The 16,875-nt window shown below is 57.6% G+C and overlaps 2 protein-coding genes across 2 annotated transcripts; one reads left to right on the top strand and one right to left on the bottom strand.

The window, feature by feature from the left end:
• Positions 1-3,535: 3,535 nt before the first annotated feature.
• Positions 3,536-7,715, bottom strand: FIZ1 (FLT3 interacting zinc finger 1; the record flags this gene model as incomplete). The annotated part of the gene is made up of 3 exons (XM_079723391.1): positions 3,536-4,735; positions 5,648-5,999; positions 7,507-7,715. 3 exons carry the CDS (start codon positions 7,713-7,715, stop codon positions 3,536-3,538), a joined length of 1,761 nt encoding a protein of 586 aa, XP_079579517.1.
• Positions 7,716-8,393: 678 nt separating this feature from the next.
• Positions 8,394-11,083, top strand: ZNF524 (zinc finger protein 524). Its single transcript, XM_079723558.1, has 2 exons — positions 8,394-8,440; positions 10,028-11,083. Exon 2 carries the CDS (start codon positions 10,067-10,069, stop codon positions 10,850-10,852), a length of 786 nt encoding a protein of 261 aa, XP_079579684.1. The 5' UTR covers positions 8,394-8,440; positions 10,028-10,066; the 3' UTR covers positions 10,853-11,083.
• The last annotated feature ends 5,792 nt before the right edge of the window (positions 11,084-16,875 follow it).

Genomic DNA, 16,875 nt, shown 5'->3' on the forward strand with positions numbered 1-16,875 from the left:
GGCTCACACCCACAAGGTATCCTAAACAATATTACAGTTTAGTTTTGCTTGCTTAAATGTTATAGAAACGGAATGGTATTCTATGTACCTGGTTTCTTGCGTCCAGCTTCTTTGTAACTTTCATTCATGTAATTTTGGGCATCTGTACTCATTCGTTCTCTTGCTGTGTAGTATTCCATGGCATAATATACCATCATTTATTTATCCACTGTATTGTTGATGAATGTCTTAATCTGTTGGGGCTGCTATAACAAAATACCACAGACCAGGTGGCTTATAAACAATAGAAATTTATTGCTCACACTTCTGGAAGCTGGGAAGTCCAAAATCAAGGTGCCAGCACGGTCACCTTCTTCTTTTTTTTTTTTTTTTTTTTTGGCGGTACGCGGGCCTCTTACTGCCATGGCCTCTCCCGTTGCGGAGCACAGGCTCCGGACGCGCAGGCTCAGCGGCCATGGCTCACGGGCCCAGCCGCTCCGCGGCATGTGGGACCCTCCCGGACCGGGGCACGAACCCGCGTCCCCTGCATCGGCAGGCGGACTTCCAACCACTGCGCCACCAGGGAAGCCCACGGTCACCTTCTGATGAGGGTCCTCTTCCTTGTTCACAGGCGTTCCTTCTTGCTGTGCCCTTACCTGGTAGAAGGGGCTAAGGGTCTCTCTGATGCCTCTTCTATAAAGGCACTAATCCCATTCATGAGGGCTCCACTCTCTTGACTTAAGCACCTTCCAAAGGCTCCACCTCCAAGTACCATCACATTGGGCCTTAGGATTTCTTTTATTTATTTATTTATTTATTTATTGGCTGCGTTCGGTCTTGGTTGCTACGCGCGGGCTTTCTCCAGTTGCGGCGAGCAGGGATTACTCTTTGTTGCGGTGCGCAGGCTTCTCATTGCTGTGGCTTCTCTTGTCGCGGAGCATGAGTTCCAGGTTCACAGGCTTCAGTAGTTGCAGCATGTGGGCTCAGTAGTTGCGGCACATAAGCTCTAGAGCACAGGCTCAGTAGTTGTGGTGCACAGACTTAGTTGCTCTACAGCTTTTGGGATCTTCCCGGACTAGGGCTTGAACCCATGTCCCCTGCATTGGCAGGCAGAGTCTTAACCACTGCACCACCAGGGAAGCCCCGGCGTTAGGATTTCGACATATGAATTTGGGGTGACACAAACATTCAGCCCAAACCAATGGACATTTGAGTTGTTCTGAGTTCAGGGCTGTACATTTTGCTGCTGTGAACGTTCTTATATGAATCTCCTGGTACAGGTGAACATGAGTTTCTCTAGGGTTCGTGCCTATCTTTGGCATATGGACATCTTCAGCCTTAGTAGAGCATGCCAATCTCCCAAGCATCTCAAATTTAAGAAGCTCAAGGTGGAACTCCTGACCCCTCTAGCCTCCACCCGAACTTGTTCTCTCTCCGTTTTCTGGTCTTAATACAAAGCAGCACCACGCAACCAGTTCCCAGCCCCGCCCCCATGCCTCCCTTCCCATTACGCACGCGCACACACAACACACGCTCGCACATTCCACCTCCAGAATTCATCTTGGGCCCCCCTAGTTCTGTGCATCCCTCTGCTCCGGGCCCCCACACCCCTCTCCCGGTGGACTGCAGTAGCCTCTGCTGCATCCACTCTGCCCCCACCAGGCCCTTTTCCGTGGTCGCGTCCCTTCACACTTCCAGTCTTGCCTGCCATTGCCCTTGCCCACAAAGCACAGTAGAATGCCCATCTCGGCCCACCAGTGTCTGTGTACCCTGACCCCTGCTTACCTCTCCACCTCACCTCACCCCTCCCTCCCCTCCTGGGCTCATCCAGGTGTCCCCCTGGCCGGCCCCTCCTCACCCTTCTGGTCTCAGATCAAATGCCACCTCTGCAGAGAAGCACCACCCCCCCACTTCCTCCCTGCTGGACCACCCCACCTAAGGTGGCACAGCCCAGCCACTCGTTTTCTTAAAGAGTTATTTTGTTCACTGTTGGATCCCCAGAGGGGGTGACAGCACCTGGCACTCGGTACCGGAATGTAATCTAGCGTGTAGGAGACAATCTGAGGGGCCCGCCCATCCTTAGATGGGCGGATCCTAATCGAGGGGAAGGATCTAGCGGCTAAGGTACAAACTTGGTTGCCTGGGAGACAGAGTCTAAGGGGCGGGGCCTCTTCCTAGGGGTAGGACGTCTGTAAGAGTTTGGTTTTCAGGGGGCGTGTCCTGTGGGATTGAAGGTTTCTAAAGGGCGAGTCTGGTCCTAGGGGGCATGTCCGTCCATTGGAGGTGGTAGTTAAGATGCAGGGTTCCACTTAGATGAGATCTAAACCATCTCTGATATGAAAAGGGTCTTGCACCGTCTAAAGGACTCGAAATTTCTCAGGTGGAAGGAAAGATCTGCCTCTATTTAGGAGGCCTGTCCTAAATCAGAGGGGGAGGAATCCCCACCTACCTAAAGCCAAGGATCAGAAAATGAGACGGCAGTGGCTGACAGGACAAGGTTTATTGGGGTCCAGGAGACACTGGGGAGTGGGACAGGGGGCAAGGTCGAGGCTCACAGGGGGAAACCCCCTAGCCAAATCCCCCTTCCCCTTGCGGTTGGGAAGAACACAGAGACAAACTGACAGAGATGGAGAGAAAGACCAACAGGTGCTACAGCAGAGCGGGAGGGATACCCCAGTGTCCCCCACCTCCCACTCGTGAGTTCACATAATGCGGAATGACGTGGACCTGCCCACACGCTAGAGGAAGGGAAGGAGTGTCTGCCGTGTGCGTTCTAAGGAGGGCGGGGCGCAGGTGGCAGCCTGGACCAGCCCATTCCAGTGGACAGGGCGTGGGGGTATGTCCATCCTACTGGGCGCAGGGATTTTGAACCAGGCTATTCTAGTTTTTGGGGTGGGGGAGATCATTAGATCCGTTCCTTAGTAGGGGAGGGAGACCTAATTGGGGAAGTGGTTGAGGGCAGGGGGCGACTACCCTGGTCCTCTTTCCGCATAGGGAATAAAGGGGGAGGGGAGAGGCAGATTCCGGCTATATCCTTTATCTGGGGGCACCAGTGACTCTGGTGGGTAGCATTTGGAGGGGATCCAGGGAAATCCGGGGACATGGTCCCCCCCCCATTCTCCGGATCAAGGTCGTCGGAATGATGGCTCTTAGGGAGAGGGGCAGTCTTCCCTTGGGGGAGGGGTGCCCATCTTTTATTATTTGGGCCCTCAAGATGAGAAGTACTTGTGGAGACTCATTCCTAGGTCCCGCAGCTTAGGAGCCTACTGATTTGTGGGTGCTCAGCACGTATTCCAGGGGCCTGGAGCTTAGGAATCTCTCCATAGATCCGGGACCCTCGAGCTGAGGAATCTCTCCGTTTATTCGCTGCCCCCCAGCTCAGGGGCCCGTGTGTTTGGTGGCTCCATATCTCCAGCCAGGGTCCCCTCATCTCGGGGCCCGTGTCTGGGTCTGGAGGGCCGAGGCTTCCCTCGTGGTCCCTAGGTCTCTTGGCCCGGGCCCTGAGTCCAGCCCTTGGGACGGGTGGTCTAGCGGAGGGGCGCACGGCCTGGCCACGTCAGTCCATGCCCCGGTGCAGCTTCAGGTGCCTGGAGAGGTTGCTGAGCGTGATGAAGCCCTTGCCGCAGATGTGGCAGGGGAACGGCCGCTCGGTGCCATGCAGCAGCCGGTGGCGCTTGAGGTAGCACTCGTGGCGGAAGAACTTGCCGCACTCCAGGCACGGGAACGGCTTCTCGCCCGTGTGCACCAGCACGTGCCGCTCCAGGTCCCGCGGCGAGCGGAACAGCTTCTCGCACTCGGAGCAGCCGAAGATCTTCTTGCCGCGGCCCGAGCCGGACGCAGGCTCCCCAGACGCGGGCTCCCTCTCCGGGGCGGGCGCCGCCGCCTCCTCCGCACCGCCGCCCTCGCCGTGGCTGGCGCGCCGGTGCTCCTCCAGGGCCGCCAGGGCCGCGTAGAGGGCCCCGCAGTGGCCGCAGCCGTAGGTCGCGGGGCGCGAGTGCGCCTCCAGGTGGCTGGCCAGCGCCGCCGCCGACGCGAAGAAGGTCCCGCAGTCGCACTGGTAGAGGGTGTCTTCCGACGGCTCGGCCGCGGCCGCGGGCGCAGGGGCCTCCCCGCCGCCCTCGGGGAGCAGCCCCCCCAGCTCGGGCACGCCGCCCCCGGCGCGGCCCAGGAGCAGCCCGCCGTCCCAGGCCGGCTGAGCCTCGCCCGCCTCCGCAGCGCCGCCCTCGCCGGCCTTCTCGGGCCCGGCGCCAGCCCCGGAGACCCAGGCCTGCGCGGGGGACGCGCCCGGCCCCTGCAGGTCGTGGGTCAGCTTGTGCCTCTCCAGCAGCGCGGGGGCGTTGAAGTCGCGCTCACAGCGCGGACACTTGAAGGGCTTCACGTCGGTGTGCGCAGCCCAGTGGGCTGCCAGCTCGCGGCCCTGGTCGAAGCGCCGCGCGCAAGCACCGCACGCAAACGGAGGCAGTGAGGCCGCCGCGGCGGCCGCCGCCTCCGCCAGCCCCCAGCTCCCCGGGCCCGCGCCTGCCCCCTCTGGGCCCTCTCCGCCGCCAGCCCCTGCGCCCCCGCACACCGAGCAGGGCCCCACGTTGCAGCAGACCGAGCAGGGAGCGCTCAGGGCGGGCAGGCCTGGGCCGGGCTGCAGGGGGGACGGGAGCACCCCACGGTGCTGGCGCTTGAGGTGGCGGCCCAGGCTGGAGCGCGAGGAGAAGCGGAGCTCGCAGACTAGGCAGCAGTAGGGCTTCTCGCCAGTGTGGACGACCTGGGAGGGCAGGAGGAAGAGCCCACCGTCAGGGCTGAGGGTCTAGCCCGCGGGACTGATTCTTGGCCTCCCAAAGAGATGCGGAGGAAGCTCCCTGCCAGGTCCACAGGGCCAAGATCTAGCTTCAACCCTCTCATTCTCGTTCTCTGCTTCCGGCCACGTTAGCATGCTTTTGGCCCCTCCAGCCTCAGGATCCTTGCACATGTTGCTCCCTTTGCCTGGAATGCTGTTCCATGGTGGATTCCTGCTCTTCCTTCAGGTCTCAGCTCAAATATCACCTTGCCCTGACCTTCCCCCACCTTGTGTGGTAGCCCATAGCTCTCCCCTCTTTACTCCTACATATCAGATGGTTATTATTGCTGTTGTTGTTTTAACTTCCTTCCCAACGCTTCTCCTTTTCCAGATCATCCTTGCCTGTGTATCTGCTTTCTTGCTGATTGTCTACCTGGCTATGGACCACTCACAATGGAATGTAAGTTCTCCGAAGGCGTGGACTTTATTGATTTCACCTTGGTATCCCAGGTGTTGGGAGCAGGGAAAACATTCAATAGGTAATTGCTGAGTAAAGGAATTAAGTACATACGTGGTAAATCTATCTTTAAAAACGGTAACGGAATGATGAGCACAGAGTTGCAGACGCTGGCATATGAGGAGGGGCACGGGGGAGGGGAGGTGCATAGCGGTGGGGCACATGTACTATGAATGCTTTAGTTCCTGGGTTGGGTGGAGACTGAAAGAGAAACAACTCATGCTTTGACTGGTCAGGGTGCTTCGATGGAGAGGGAAGGCGGGAGGGAGGGAGACAGAAATTTTCTTAGGGGCCAGCTGTCTGTTGCCCATAGTGGGTCCCCGGGGCTCCAAGGGCGAGTCCAGCCCAGGGAGGCCAGCTTGGGGCCGGCCTGCAGGACTCACCTGGTGGTGCAGCAGGCCGGTGGAGTCTCGGAACCCCTTGGGGCAGGCGGAGCAGCGGTAGGGCCGCTCGCCGGTGTGCGAGCGCAGGTGGTTGGCCAGGTTGAAGCTGTGCTTGAAGCCTTTGCCGCAGCGCGGGCACGCGTGGGGTTTGAGCGCAGTGTGCCGAGCGAAGTGGCGCCGCAGGTCCGAGCGGTAGCGGAAGCTCTTGCCACACTCACTGCAGTGAAACGGGACGCGGGGGGCAACAGCGGGCGGAGCCGGGGCCGGGGCCGGGACCGGGACCGGGGGCGCTGGCAGCGGGCCGTCATCCATGGTGGCGTGGCGCGAGGGCAGTGGCGGGTGGGGGCTCTCTCTGGAGCGGGGAGACATGGAGTGGGGTGAGGGACCACGTCCCCATCAGCCTCCCCCTATCAGGCTCCTTGGACTCACAGACCTGTGAGGCCCGGCCTACTACCTTCTAAGCCACGCCCATCTACCCAAGCCACACCTACTGCTCTTTAAGCCCCTCCCACTCTCCTACAACCGCTTCCACCACTCATCTATCTTCCTAATCACTTCCAAGTCACTTCTAAGCCACTGAATGCTTTTAAGCCTCTCCCCTTCTTTGTGAATGAACTCCCGCCCCGCTCTAAGCCCCGCCGAGTGTGGTTAAACCCCGCCCACTCGTGTTCAGGTCCCGCCTACCCCTTCCAAAGTCTCCATGTTGTTTCTGAAGCCTCTTATATGCCTTGACAAGCCTCCTCCCCTCTGAAAGCCACTCCCACTCTTTTTTGAAGATGAAAGTCACCTTCAGATGAAGATTGACGACATTCTTAGCCAATGACAGTATGAAAATTTGGGGCTAAGCGCACCTGAGTCAACCTTCCAGGGAGACCAGGACTAGTCCTGGAACCTTGGATAAAGCCAACTGATTCTCCTTCCATCTGCAAAATAGGAATAATGGGAGGACCTACCTCGTGGAGTGGTGGTGAGGACTAAGCAAACTTCTGGCCATGCATGCGGCGTGCTTACTGACGCTTGTGCACAGCAAAGACTCAACACGTAAGCTGTTTTGATCACCACTATCTGCTAAGTTCCTCCGAGTTTCCTCTTGAAGTCCCCCATCTCTTCCCCACTTTAAGATCCGCCTCCTAAACCCCACTCAAGTTTTCCTTTAAACTCAGCCTTTAAGTAAACCCCTTCCTTTCCAAGACCACCTGTCACTCTACCTCTCTTGCCATCTCAGCCCTTCCTCTCTGACACCCTCCCCATCCTAAGTCATTTCACCTGCAATATAAAGACTCCACTACGACGCCCCAAATTACACGCTTAAACCCCACCCCGCTATGTCCACCACTTCCTGAAAGCCACATCCCTAGACAAACTCCACCCCTTCTACTTTAAGCTCCTCCCACCTCCACACTGAACCCCTCTACCCCCCTCAGCCCCAATTAGGACCCTTCAACCTAGGGGCCCTCCTGCCATTCTCACTGAGCCACGCCCCTTTGTAAAACCCCACCCCTTTGCCTAAGCCCCTCCCATTTTCTACTCACAGTCCCGCCCATTTCCACTCTAAACCACGCCCACCTATTGCTCCGCCCCAGCCACCACTAAGCCCCGCCTCCTCCCCACCCAGTCGCCCGCGAGACTGAGCCCCCCTCCCCAGTCAGCTCGAGGACCCAGGCCCCTAGAGTCGGCCTTTTGTACCCCTCCCCCCTGTCCCTAAAAGGTGCGGCCCCGGGCGCCCGGGGCGGGGGTAGGTCAGGCTAGACCCGCAGTCGGGCGAGTCCACCTTGCTCGTACGGAGCGGGGGTTCTGGAGCCCTGAGGCGGCCCCGGGAGGCCGGGAAAGTCAGTCGGCTTTCCTCTTTAATTACTTACACCTCCCTCTGGGCGCCGACATTTTGGGCAGCGGGGGTAGCGTCACTTCCACCCGGGGGGCCCCTCGACTTCCGCCTCGGCTCCCTTCTCCCCCGCACTCCCCCTTTCTCCCGCCTTCTTGGCTTCCCTCCTCCCCGCCGCCCTCCCTTCTCTCTCTTTCCCGTCCCTTTCCTAGCTACTGGAGGTTCGAGAAGCCAGGGTGGCGCCATCTTGGGTGAGGGCATGGAGAAGGGGCGGGGCTTAGGGTGGCCCCCGGCGCCATACAGACTAAGGGCAACAAGCTCAGCGCGCGCGGCCTCCTCCCTGCGGTATCGACGCTGGCGGGTGTTAACATAGATGAGGGCTGACATGATTCCCTTTTCGCAGCCTCAGGCTCCTCCTGGGTAGGATGTAGAGTTGCATCAGGAGAAGAGAGAAATCGAAGTTCGCTGATCTGCGATAGAGATAGGAGGATAGAGCAGGCTCCATCTTGTGCTTAGGCTTCCAGTGGGCTTTGAAGCTAATCAGGAGCCATGTTAATTACGGGAATGAGGGGCCATTTTCCCGCTCTTTATCCTTTCGGTACCTTTCTTTGATTGGGTCACCCGGCTGGGTGCTTTGTGGGAGGAAAGACATTTCTGTGTGTTTGCGATGTGTTGGTGGGGTAATTTCCCGTTCGGGGCCAGCGAGGGCGACGGGTGCGCAGGCGCGGCTTGCCGACGGGGATGTGACCGGCTCTTAGGACCCAGCGGGTCCCCTTTGTTCCCCGCGGGCGCGGGCCCGACGGGGAGGGGAGGGGAGGGAGGGGCCAACCGGCATCCGCTCCGAGGGGCGGGGCAGTCCCGCGCGCGCGCGCCGCCGAGGGGCAGGGCCCCCTCGCCCCCGCCCTTTCCCACGCGCCGGCCCCGCGCCCCCGCGCGCGCACACTCGCGAGTCCAGGCGACATGCAAATGAGGTACCCAAGAGGCGGGGGGCCCGGGTGGGGGGAGAGGAGCGGAGGGAGGGGAGGCCCGGGGCCGCGCGCTCCTGGAGCGCGCCCCCCACCTGCTTCAGCTCTTGCGCTCGCTGAAGCGCGCGCGCCGACCTCGCGCCCCGCGGAGCCGGCCCGCCTGGGCGCGCGCGCGCAGACCCCCTTCCTGGCGGCCCTCGCCGTCCGCGGCCCGGCGCCGCTCATTGGCCGCCGCCCCCGCAGGGCCCGCCCCGCGCGGTCGGTGCTCACGGGCGCGCGCCTGCACCCGGGTGGAGGAGGGCGAGGGTTAGGGGCACCGTTCCAGGGACCCGTGTTCTAGTCCAGGCAACCCCAACCGAGCGAGCCGTGTGATCATGGAAAAGTGGCTGCCGTTCTCTGGACCTTAATCTGTGTGCTTGTTCCAGTGGGGTGCAGTGGCACCTGTAACCCCTAATCCTAACTGCACCTGTGCTCTCCTCCCCCTCCACTTTATTACTCTCCAGTCCCATGGTCCCAGACTTTGCTGCTGATGGTAGTGTTGGTGATGGTAGTTCATTTGGTGCTTACTATATATATGCCGACCGACAAGCCTGCTGTATCCATTTTACAGAGGTGGAAACTGGCTCAGATAGGCAAAGCCACTTGTTAATGAACGGTAGAGCTGGATTCAAACGCAGGACTAAGGGACCTATGATGTCCTTTGGGTCCACTACCGCTCACTCCCTGGGCCATTGGGGTCCATGAGATCAAGTCTTGGCCCTGCCACGTACCGCCAGAGGGAGCTTGGGCAACTGATTTGACTTTCCTGTGCCTTGGTTTCCCCATTTGCAAAATGGGCGTGATATACCCTTACTCAGAGAGTTGATGTGAGGCTTAGCTGCTCACCGTGATAATAAGAGCTAATATCTTCTAAGCACTTCCGTGTACTGAGCACTTTATGTGCGAGTGGGTGGAAATATTCATCCTGTTTTGCAAAAGGCTTAGCTGACGCTCAGAGAGGTGAGCACCTTGCCGAAGGCCACCACACAGAGAGGAAGTAACAGACTCAGGAATTGAACCCAGAACCTCTGGCTCCAGAGCTCACACTCTTTAACAGCTCTGACATATGTCCACATCCACAACTCAGGGGCAAACATCACCTGGGACCAGTCCCTTTCTTCTTCCAGTCCTGACCCCCCTTCTCTCCCTCTGTCACTTCTGTCAGAAGGAGGGACAAAAACATTTCTGAGGCCTCTGTAGCTCTTCTGTTTGATGGGTTCTCTGTTTTGAGGATCGAAATACTCGCCTGCACCCTCAGTTGGACTCTATCCTCCTTGGAAGATTTTTCTGTATTTTGGCTCAAGTTGACCCTGAATGTCTAGGAGGGGTTAGGGAGGTCTGGGAGACACCTGTGGGGCTCAGGACAGTGCCTGTTTACCAACTGGTACAGAATTATCTTGCTATTTTACCCACTAGCGTGGCTTTAATTGTGCGTCCAAGTGAATGTTGGCCACGCCCAGGTCGACAGACTCGGACCCAGGGATGGCGAGGTTTTGGGGGACGAGGGCGCTCCATACCCTCCTGCACTGACGGCTACCCCTTCTCTCCTCTTAGCCCGGCTCCAGTGCCCAGACCCAAGCCCCCCACTGCTCAATGGACACCCCCAGCCCAGACCCGTGGCCTTCGCCTTTGCCCGGGGAGGAAGAGAAACCTCTGGCCTTACCTCCTCCTGTTCCCCGGGGCCGCCGAGGCCGACGTCCCGGGGGGGCCACCTCCTCGAATCGGACTCTCAAGGCCTCCCTCCCTCGCAAGCGGGGCCGCCCCGCCAAGTCGGGGCAGGAGCCCCCACTGGCACAGGGGGTGACAGCCCCGGTGGGCAGCGGCGGTGGCAGTGACCTCCTGTTGATCGATGATCAGGGTGTGCCCTACACAGTCTCTGAAGGGTCAGTAGCAGGCGGGCCCGAGAGCTCTGGCCCTAAGAAGGCCCCGCACTTCTGCCCCGTGTGCCTTCGGGCCTTCCCCTACCTCTCCGACCTGGAGCGCCACAGTATCTCACACTCAGAGCTGAAGCCGCACGAGTGTAAGGATTGCGGCAAGACCTTCAAGCGGTCCAGCCACCTGCGGCGGCACTGCAACATCCATGCCGGCCTTCGGCCCTTCCGCTGCCCGCTCTGCCCCCGCCGCTTCCGAGAGGCGGGCGAGCTGGCCCACCACCACCGCGTCCACTCCGGGGAGCGCCCCTACCAGTGCCCCGTCTGCCGGCTGCGCTTCACCGAGGCCAACACGCTCCGGCGCCATGCCAGACGCAAGCACCCCGAGGCCATGGAGGCACCCCTGGGTCCTCGGGACCCAGGACCTGAACCACCGTGGGACGACGAGGGTATCCCGGCCACGGCAGGGGCCGATGAGGAGGAGCTGGAGGGGAAAGAGCTGGCTTGACCCCCACCCCCGGCCACCGCTCCCCAGGCCAGGTTTAGAGCTGGGCGTTCAGCTGGCACTGAACCTGGGCAGGGAAACTGGGACACGCTCTTGTCTGGTAGTCTTCCTGTTGTGGGAGAAGCTCGAGGGTGAGGACGTCCACTTCTGGGTCCTGCAGCCTTCTGCCACCCTCCCTCGGACTGACAGGCCTGTGGAGGCAGGGGCTGTGGAAATAAATTTCTGCCTACTGGCTTCCTGTGTGTGTTCCGTGATGATCCCAGGGCTGGCGCCCCTCTTCTCTTCCCTTCAAATGTTCTTCCCCGCTGCACCGCCCCCTTGTCATGTGCCTCGTTAGCTTGGCGCTAAAGACTGGCTTAGGGGAAGACTTTGCCCCTTCTCCCATCTCCAGTGGACCTCAAAGCACTCCCTCTGAAGATCCACTCTTAAGTAAAACATTGAACCTTCTGTGCAAACGTGACTCTAGGTCCCCCGCCAACCCCCGGCGCCGTTCTAACCAGATTCCCGGAAATTCTGCAGCCACCACTTTGGCCCATCTCTGTCCTGGCACTGTTTGCAGAGAAACACTGAGTTGAGGGTTGTGTGCGGGACTGACCACTTTGGTAGGGCCGGAGGGGCGGGGCTAAGGACTCATGAGGTGGGGCTGAGGCTGAGGGGCGAGGCTTGTAGGGCAGTTAGGTGAGAACTGGGCGGGGCTGGCTGAGCTGGCTTGGGGCTTAAGGAGGTGTAAGGGTTGGCGGGCAGAAACTGAGAGCATTTAGAGGGAATGGATAGCGTTTATCTGAGGGGAGGGGTTTCAAGGGGAAACTGCAGAACAAGGTGTTTGGAGAGGTAGGACTTGAACTGTTAAGATGCTGAGCGGTGGGTATGACTGCTATGCAGGCCAAGGGGAGAAAAGGGGGTACCTAAGAGGAGTAACGAAGGAAACGCCCTGAGAGAGGGGGCGCTTAGGAGGAAGAGCTGAATAGAATCGGGCTTAGCTGCTTGAGGTGGGGCCGAGTTAGGGGCGAGGCTTACAGAGAGTATACGAGAGGGGCCGTGTAAGGTGTGGTAAAGCTGTGGTTCGAAACTTCAGCCTGCATCAGAATCACCTGAAGGGTATTTTAAAAACCCAGGTCCTTAGGCCCCATCCCCAGGGTCTCTGATTCCGGAAGTCAGAGGCAGGGGGATCTGAGAATTTACATTTCTAACAAATTCCCCTGGTGATGCCAATGCTACTGGTCTCCAAACCATACTTTGAGACCCACTGACTTCAGAGAACGCTTTGGAAGTTCGAGGCAGAATTAATTTAGCATGAAAGTCATGAGAGAGGTGGGACTTAAATGCTATGGACGGAAGGGGCGGGGCTTAGGCGCAGGGGCGTGGTTCTGCCTAAGGAGCTCTGAGAGGAGGGGCTTATGAGGGAGAGCTGGAGTTCTAGAGATTAGGGGATTGGAGGCGGGGAAGAACAGGGTAAACTTCACGGGGCTGGGTCGAGGAGGACAGATTCTGAGACAATGGGTGGGGATTATGATAATTAAGCTCTGAAATAGGCGTGATTCGGGGACCAGGGCGGGGCTTAAATGTGAAATTTACATGAGGGGCGTGGCTTAACAGGATGTCCGGAGGATGTGGGCGGTGTCCTAAGAAGAGGCGGGCGCACAGGACGCAGGCGCACTATTCTCAGCTCACCCACAGGAAGCGGCCGGCTCTTCCCCCGCCCGCTGTCCCGTGCCAACGCGCAGGCGCACTTCCCCTTCCCGGTCGCCGCCGCCGCCGCCTCCTCTTTCCGCTGCTCCACGCCGGCGCCGCGGAGACGGGCGCGATTTCCGCTTCCGGGCGGGCGGGCAGGCGGGCGGCGCGGGGCTGCCGGGGAGGGGGAGGGGGCGGCACTTCCGGTCGGGCCCTCGGGTCTCCCCGGAGCGGCGGCGCCTCCTCCGCCTCCTCGGCCTCCTCCCGGCGGAGACCCCGGCGCCGGTGAGTGACGGGGCGCGTGGCCGGGGGTCCCGGGGGCAACGTGGGCGGGGGGCCCCGCCCTGGCCCGCCCTGGTCCCCAGAACGTTCCCATCAGTGCTTCTCCCGCCGAGCCCTCGCCGGGGGCCCCCCAGTGACTGCTCCCCCAAAAGACTACTCCAGATATCTCCCCATTAATGCCCCATGTAGGACAGCTGCCAGAGCGCCCTCATTCGTGGCGATCCCCCCAACTGCTGCCAGGGCCCCCCACTAAGGCTTTCTCATAGGATCCCTTCTACATACTCCCCCCCCGTCATTGCTTCCTCCAAGACAGCCCCAAAAATGCCACCGGCATTGCCCGTCCCCATGCAGGGCAGCTGCCCGTGAACCCTCCCTTTAGTATCCCCTGTAGGTTGCCTCCAAAGAGGGTGGCATTAGTGCTTTTCGGCAGATCTGTCTCCCATTATCTCTGTCTACACACAACAGCCCCCAAAGCTCCTAACCAGCAGCCCCCCAACGCCCCCTTCATTAGTGTAAAAATATTTTGCATTCTGGTCAGTGGCCAAGGATGCCTTTTTTCCTTCTCCAATTCCCCCCCACCAAAAATTCCCCTTGAGAATAATCCTTTCAATCACCGACACCCCTCACCCGCCCCCCCCATAAACAGCTCCGTCTAGAGTTGTGCTCTCACACCCACATCCTCTCCCCCTTTAGGTAGAAATAGCTGCCAGTTTAGCCCCAGGTTCCCATGAAACACTCTCACCCCACCCTCCTCCGGGTCAGCTCCTGTCTGCTGTCTTCCCACAGAGCAGTGCCCTACGTGAGGCTTTACCTCTCAGGATGCTGTCTTCCCCTGCCCCTGACAGCTCTCATCCTGACCTTCCACTTCCCACTCCCTTCTCCTGGACTCCCTGAGGAAGACTCCCAGCTCCACTAGGCGATGACTTCTTTTTTCCCTAGACATTCATTCATTCGCTCTTTACAGAATGAATATTCACTGTTCTAGGTCCAGGACGTACATCCATGAAAGAGAGAGACACACACAGTCTTTGTTTTGTGGGTCTTTACAGTCTAGTTGAGGAGACATCAAAAGCAAGCAAACAAACAAGACCAATGCTGTTTTCTGGGTTTTCTGAGTCTTATGAGCTACTTCAGAGGTGAAACCTGAATTAGCAGAGGCAACTTCGCCATGTAAAGATGTGGGTGAACTGTTCCAGGCATCCAGGCAGAGGAAGAGCACGTGCAAAGGCCCTGAGGTGGCCGTGATCGTGATGATCAGAGGGGCGGCAGGGGAGGCCAGTGAGGTTGGAGCAGAGGAATTGAAGGGAAGAATGAGGGGAGAGAAGGTTTGATCTCATAGTGCCTTAGAAGTGAGGGCATTGTGATCAGTCACCTGGCCTTTGTCAGCTCTACAGAGCCCAGAATGTTCTTCATTTGTTCATTCTTTGTTCAACAACTGTTTAATGAACACCTATACACACTGGGGATGCAGCAGAGAACAAAACAGACAAAAACCCCTGTCTTGGTGGAGTGTATATGCCAGTTCATGGTGCACAAAATTAAAAAGCAAACTACAAATGTTTGTGTGAAGAAAATACAGTAGGATAAGGGCATAGAGTTACAGGGGCTGCGGTGTCAGAGGGCGTGGCAGGAAGGCCTCTTCCAAGAGATTCCTATGATCCTCTTGTCACCCCGCCCCCCCCCCAGAAAGTTACACCTGTGTGTAAACTCCTCTCTGTGGCCCACCAGGGGGCTGCCTTACTGCTCCCCCCACCCCGAGAGTGAAATGGTTACAAGGATGAACCCTGGATCCCACCAGCCGTCATACCTCTGAGCAAACTATTCCCTATTTCCCAGGCTTCATTCATTCACTTATTTAAAAAATACTTGAGACAGGCCCTGTTCTAGGTCCTGGGGATAGAGCAGTGAACAAAACAGGTACAAAACCTTGCCTGCTTGGACCACCCCCCCCCCCCCAGAGCAGGAGCCCAACAGCAAGAAGACAGACAAACAGACCATATGGTTTGTCAGATGATGCTGACAGGAAAGGAGAGAAAGGAAGGAGGCTGGGGTGAGCAGGAATGTTGGTTTGGGTGACAGGTTACAGTGGTCTTGGAGCACCTCACTGAGAAGACAGCATCTGAGCAAAGACGTGGAGGAGGTGAGGGAGCGAGAGCCTTCCAGGCAGAAGCAACAGCCAGTGCAAAGGCCCTGGATCAGGAATAGAGCTGGCACGTTGGTGGAGCAGCCAGGAAGCTGCTGGAGCTGTGGAGGTCATCTCTGACCCGCTTTAAGATGGTGTCACTGAAGGTTTTGAGTGGAGGAGTGACACTGACATGGTTTGGCCTTAGTCCTCCTGTCTACTAAATGTGAACAGTAGTAATGCTTATCTTAGGAGTCTGTTGTGAAGTCTGCTTGAGACAAGCCACATAAGACACCTAGTGTGGTGCTAGTTAGCATTCAGTAAATGCCAGTGGCTAGTCCTGGGGCTGAGTGCCAGGGAAGTGGATGGGGCAAAGTATATTTCCAGTATAAGGTGGAGAGAGGGCTTTCCTTTATTTTGGAGAGAGAAATACCCGAAGACAGCATGGGAATTCCCTGGCGGTCCAGTGATTAGGACTCCACTGCTGTGGGCCCGGGTTCGATCCCTGGTCGGAGCCAAGATCCCACAAGCCACGCAGTGCGGCCAAAAAAAAAAAAAGGAAAGACAGGATGTTGTAAGGGTAACAGCACGTACTCTGGAACCCCACTGCTTGCCTTCAACTCCTGGCCTTGCCACTTGTTAGTGGTATGACTTTAGGAGATTAATTGACCTCTCTGGCCCTCAGTCTCTTCCTCTCTAAAATGGGGTTAATAATCCTAACCATCTTTTAGGGTTATTGGGAAGATTCATTGAGTCGACACATGTAAAGGATTTAGGAGGGTACTGGGCATGTAAAAAGCACTTGGTTCAGTGTTACATGTTACTATATGTTACTATTATTGTTATTACAGGCTAGAGTTTCATCACAAGGCAGGTTTGTTGTACCAGAATGGCCCACAGGTCCTGGCATCAGAGAGACCTGGAATCTCATACTTGCTTTCCCCTCCACTGGCTACATGACCTTAGGGAAATGACCCCCACTTCTCCTCAGTTTCCCTACATACAAAATGGGTCCAGTAATGGTACAGCACTATTATGAGGCATCAAGGTGATGGTACATGTGAAGCTGGTCAGACAATAAACACGAGCTGTCATGACTGTGATCGAGGTTGCTGTGGAACTCCTGCCCCTTGGGAGGGGCTCCCCCATCACACCACTCTGTGCATGAAATCCATGGCACATCTCCCCTTAGAAAGGTAGCAGTTTGAGGCTTGGGTCCCCTGAGAAAGGAAATGTCTCTCATTTACCATTGGAAATAATTGTGGGCCTGAGCAGTTGTGTCCCCCAGTAACACCCCCTGTGCCTCTCCCAGCAGCAGTCCTTCAGCAGCTGCCCAGCTGCCCTTGGGGCCCTCTTCGTAACATCACTTCCACCGGAATTCATTCTCCTGGGAACACCCTGCCAACATTAGCTGCATCTCCACTAAATGTCCCCCTTCCTCCCTCAGGTAGATCTGGTCAGCATAGTCTCATCCCTTCACTCATTCAACAAATATGTATCAGTAGACATTTACAGCTATAAATTTATCTCCGAGCACAGCTTTAGCTGCATCTCCTGTTTTGGTATGTTGCTTTTCCATTTCTTGTTCATCTAATTTTCCTTGTGATCTCATTGTAGACCCTCTGGTGATTTGGGAGGGCGCTGTTTAATTCCCACATTTCAGCAAATATTTATCAAGTACCCACACTGTGCCAGGTGCTGTGCTAGGTGCTAGGGGCCCAGTGGTGAACAAGACAGGCCAAGTCTTCACTCTCTTAGGTGAGGAGGCCAGACAGTAAATACATAGCAAAGGAAATATACGCAATAAGTTGGTGGCAATGACTGTGGTGAAAACAATGCAGCAGGATGAGGGGCTGGTGAGCGGTGGGGTCAGAGGTATTCCCTCTCTTGGAGATGACACCTGAGCAGAGACCTGAAGGAGGCACAGGAGGGAGCTTTGAGGTCTGGGGAA

This window comes from Hyperoodon ampullatus, assembly GCF_949752795.1.
Source record: "Hyperoodon ampullatus genome assembly, chromosome: 18".
Lineage (NCBI taxonomy): Eukaryota > Metazoa > Chordata > Mammalia > Artiodactyla > Ziphiidae > Hyperoodon > Hyperoodon ampullatus.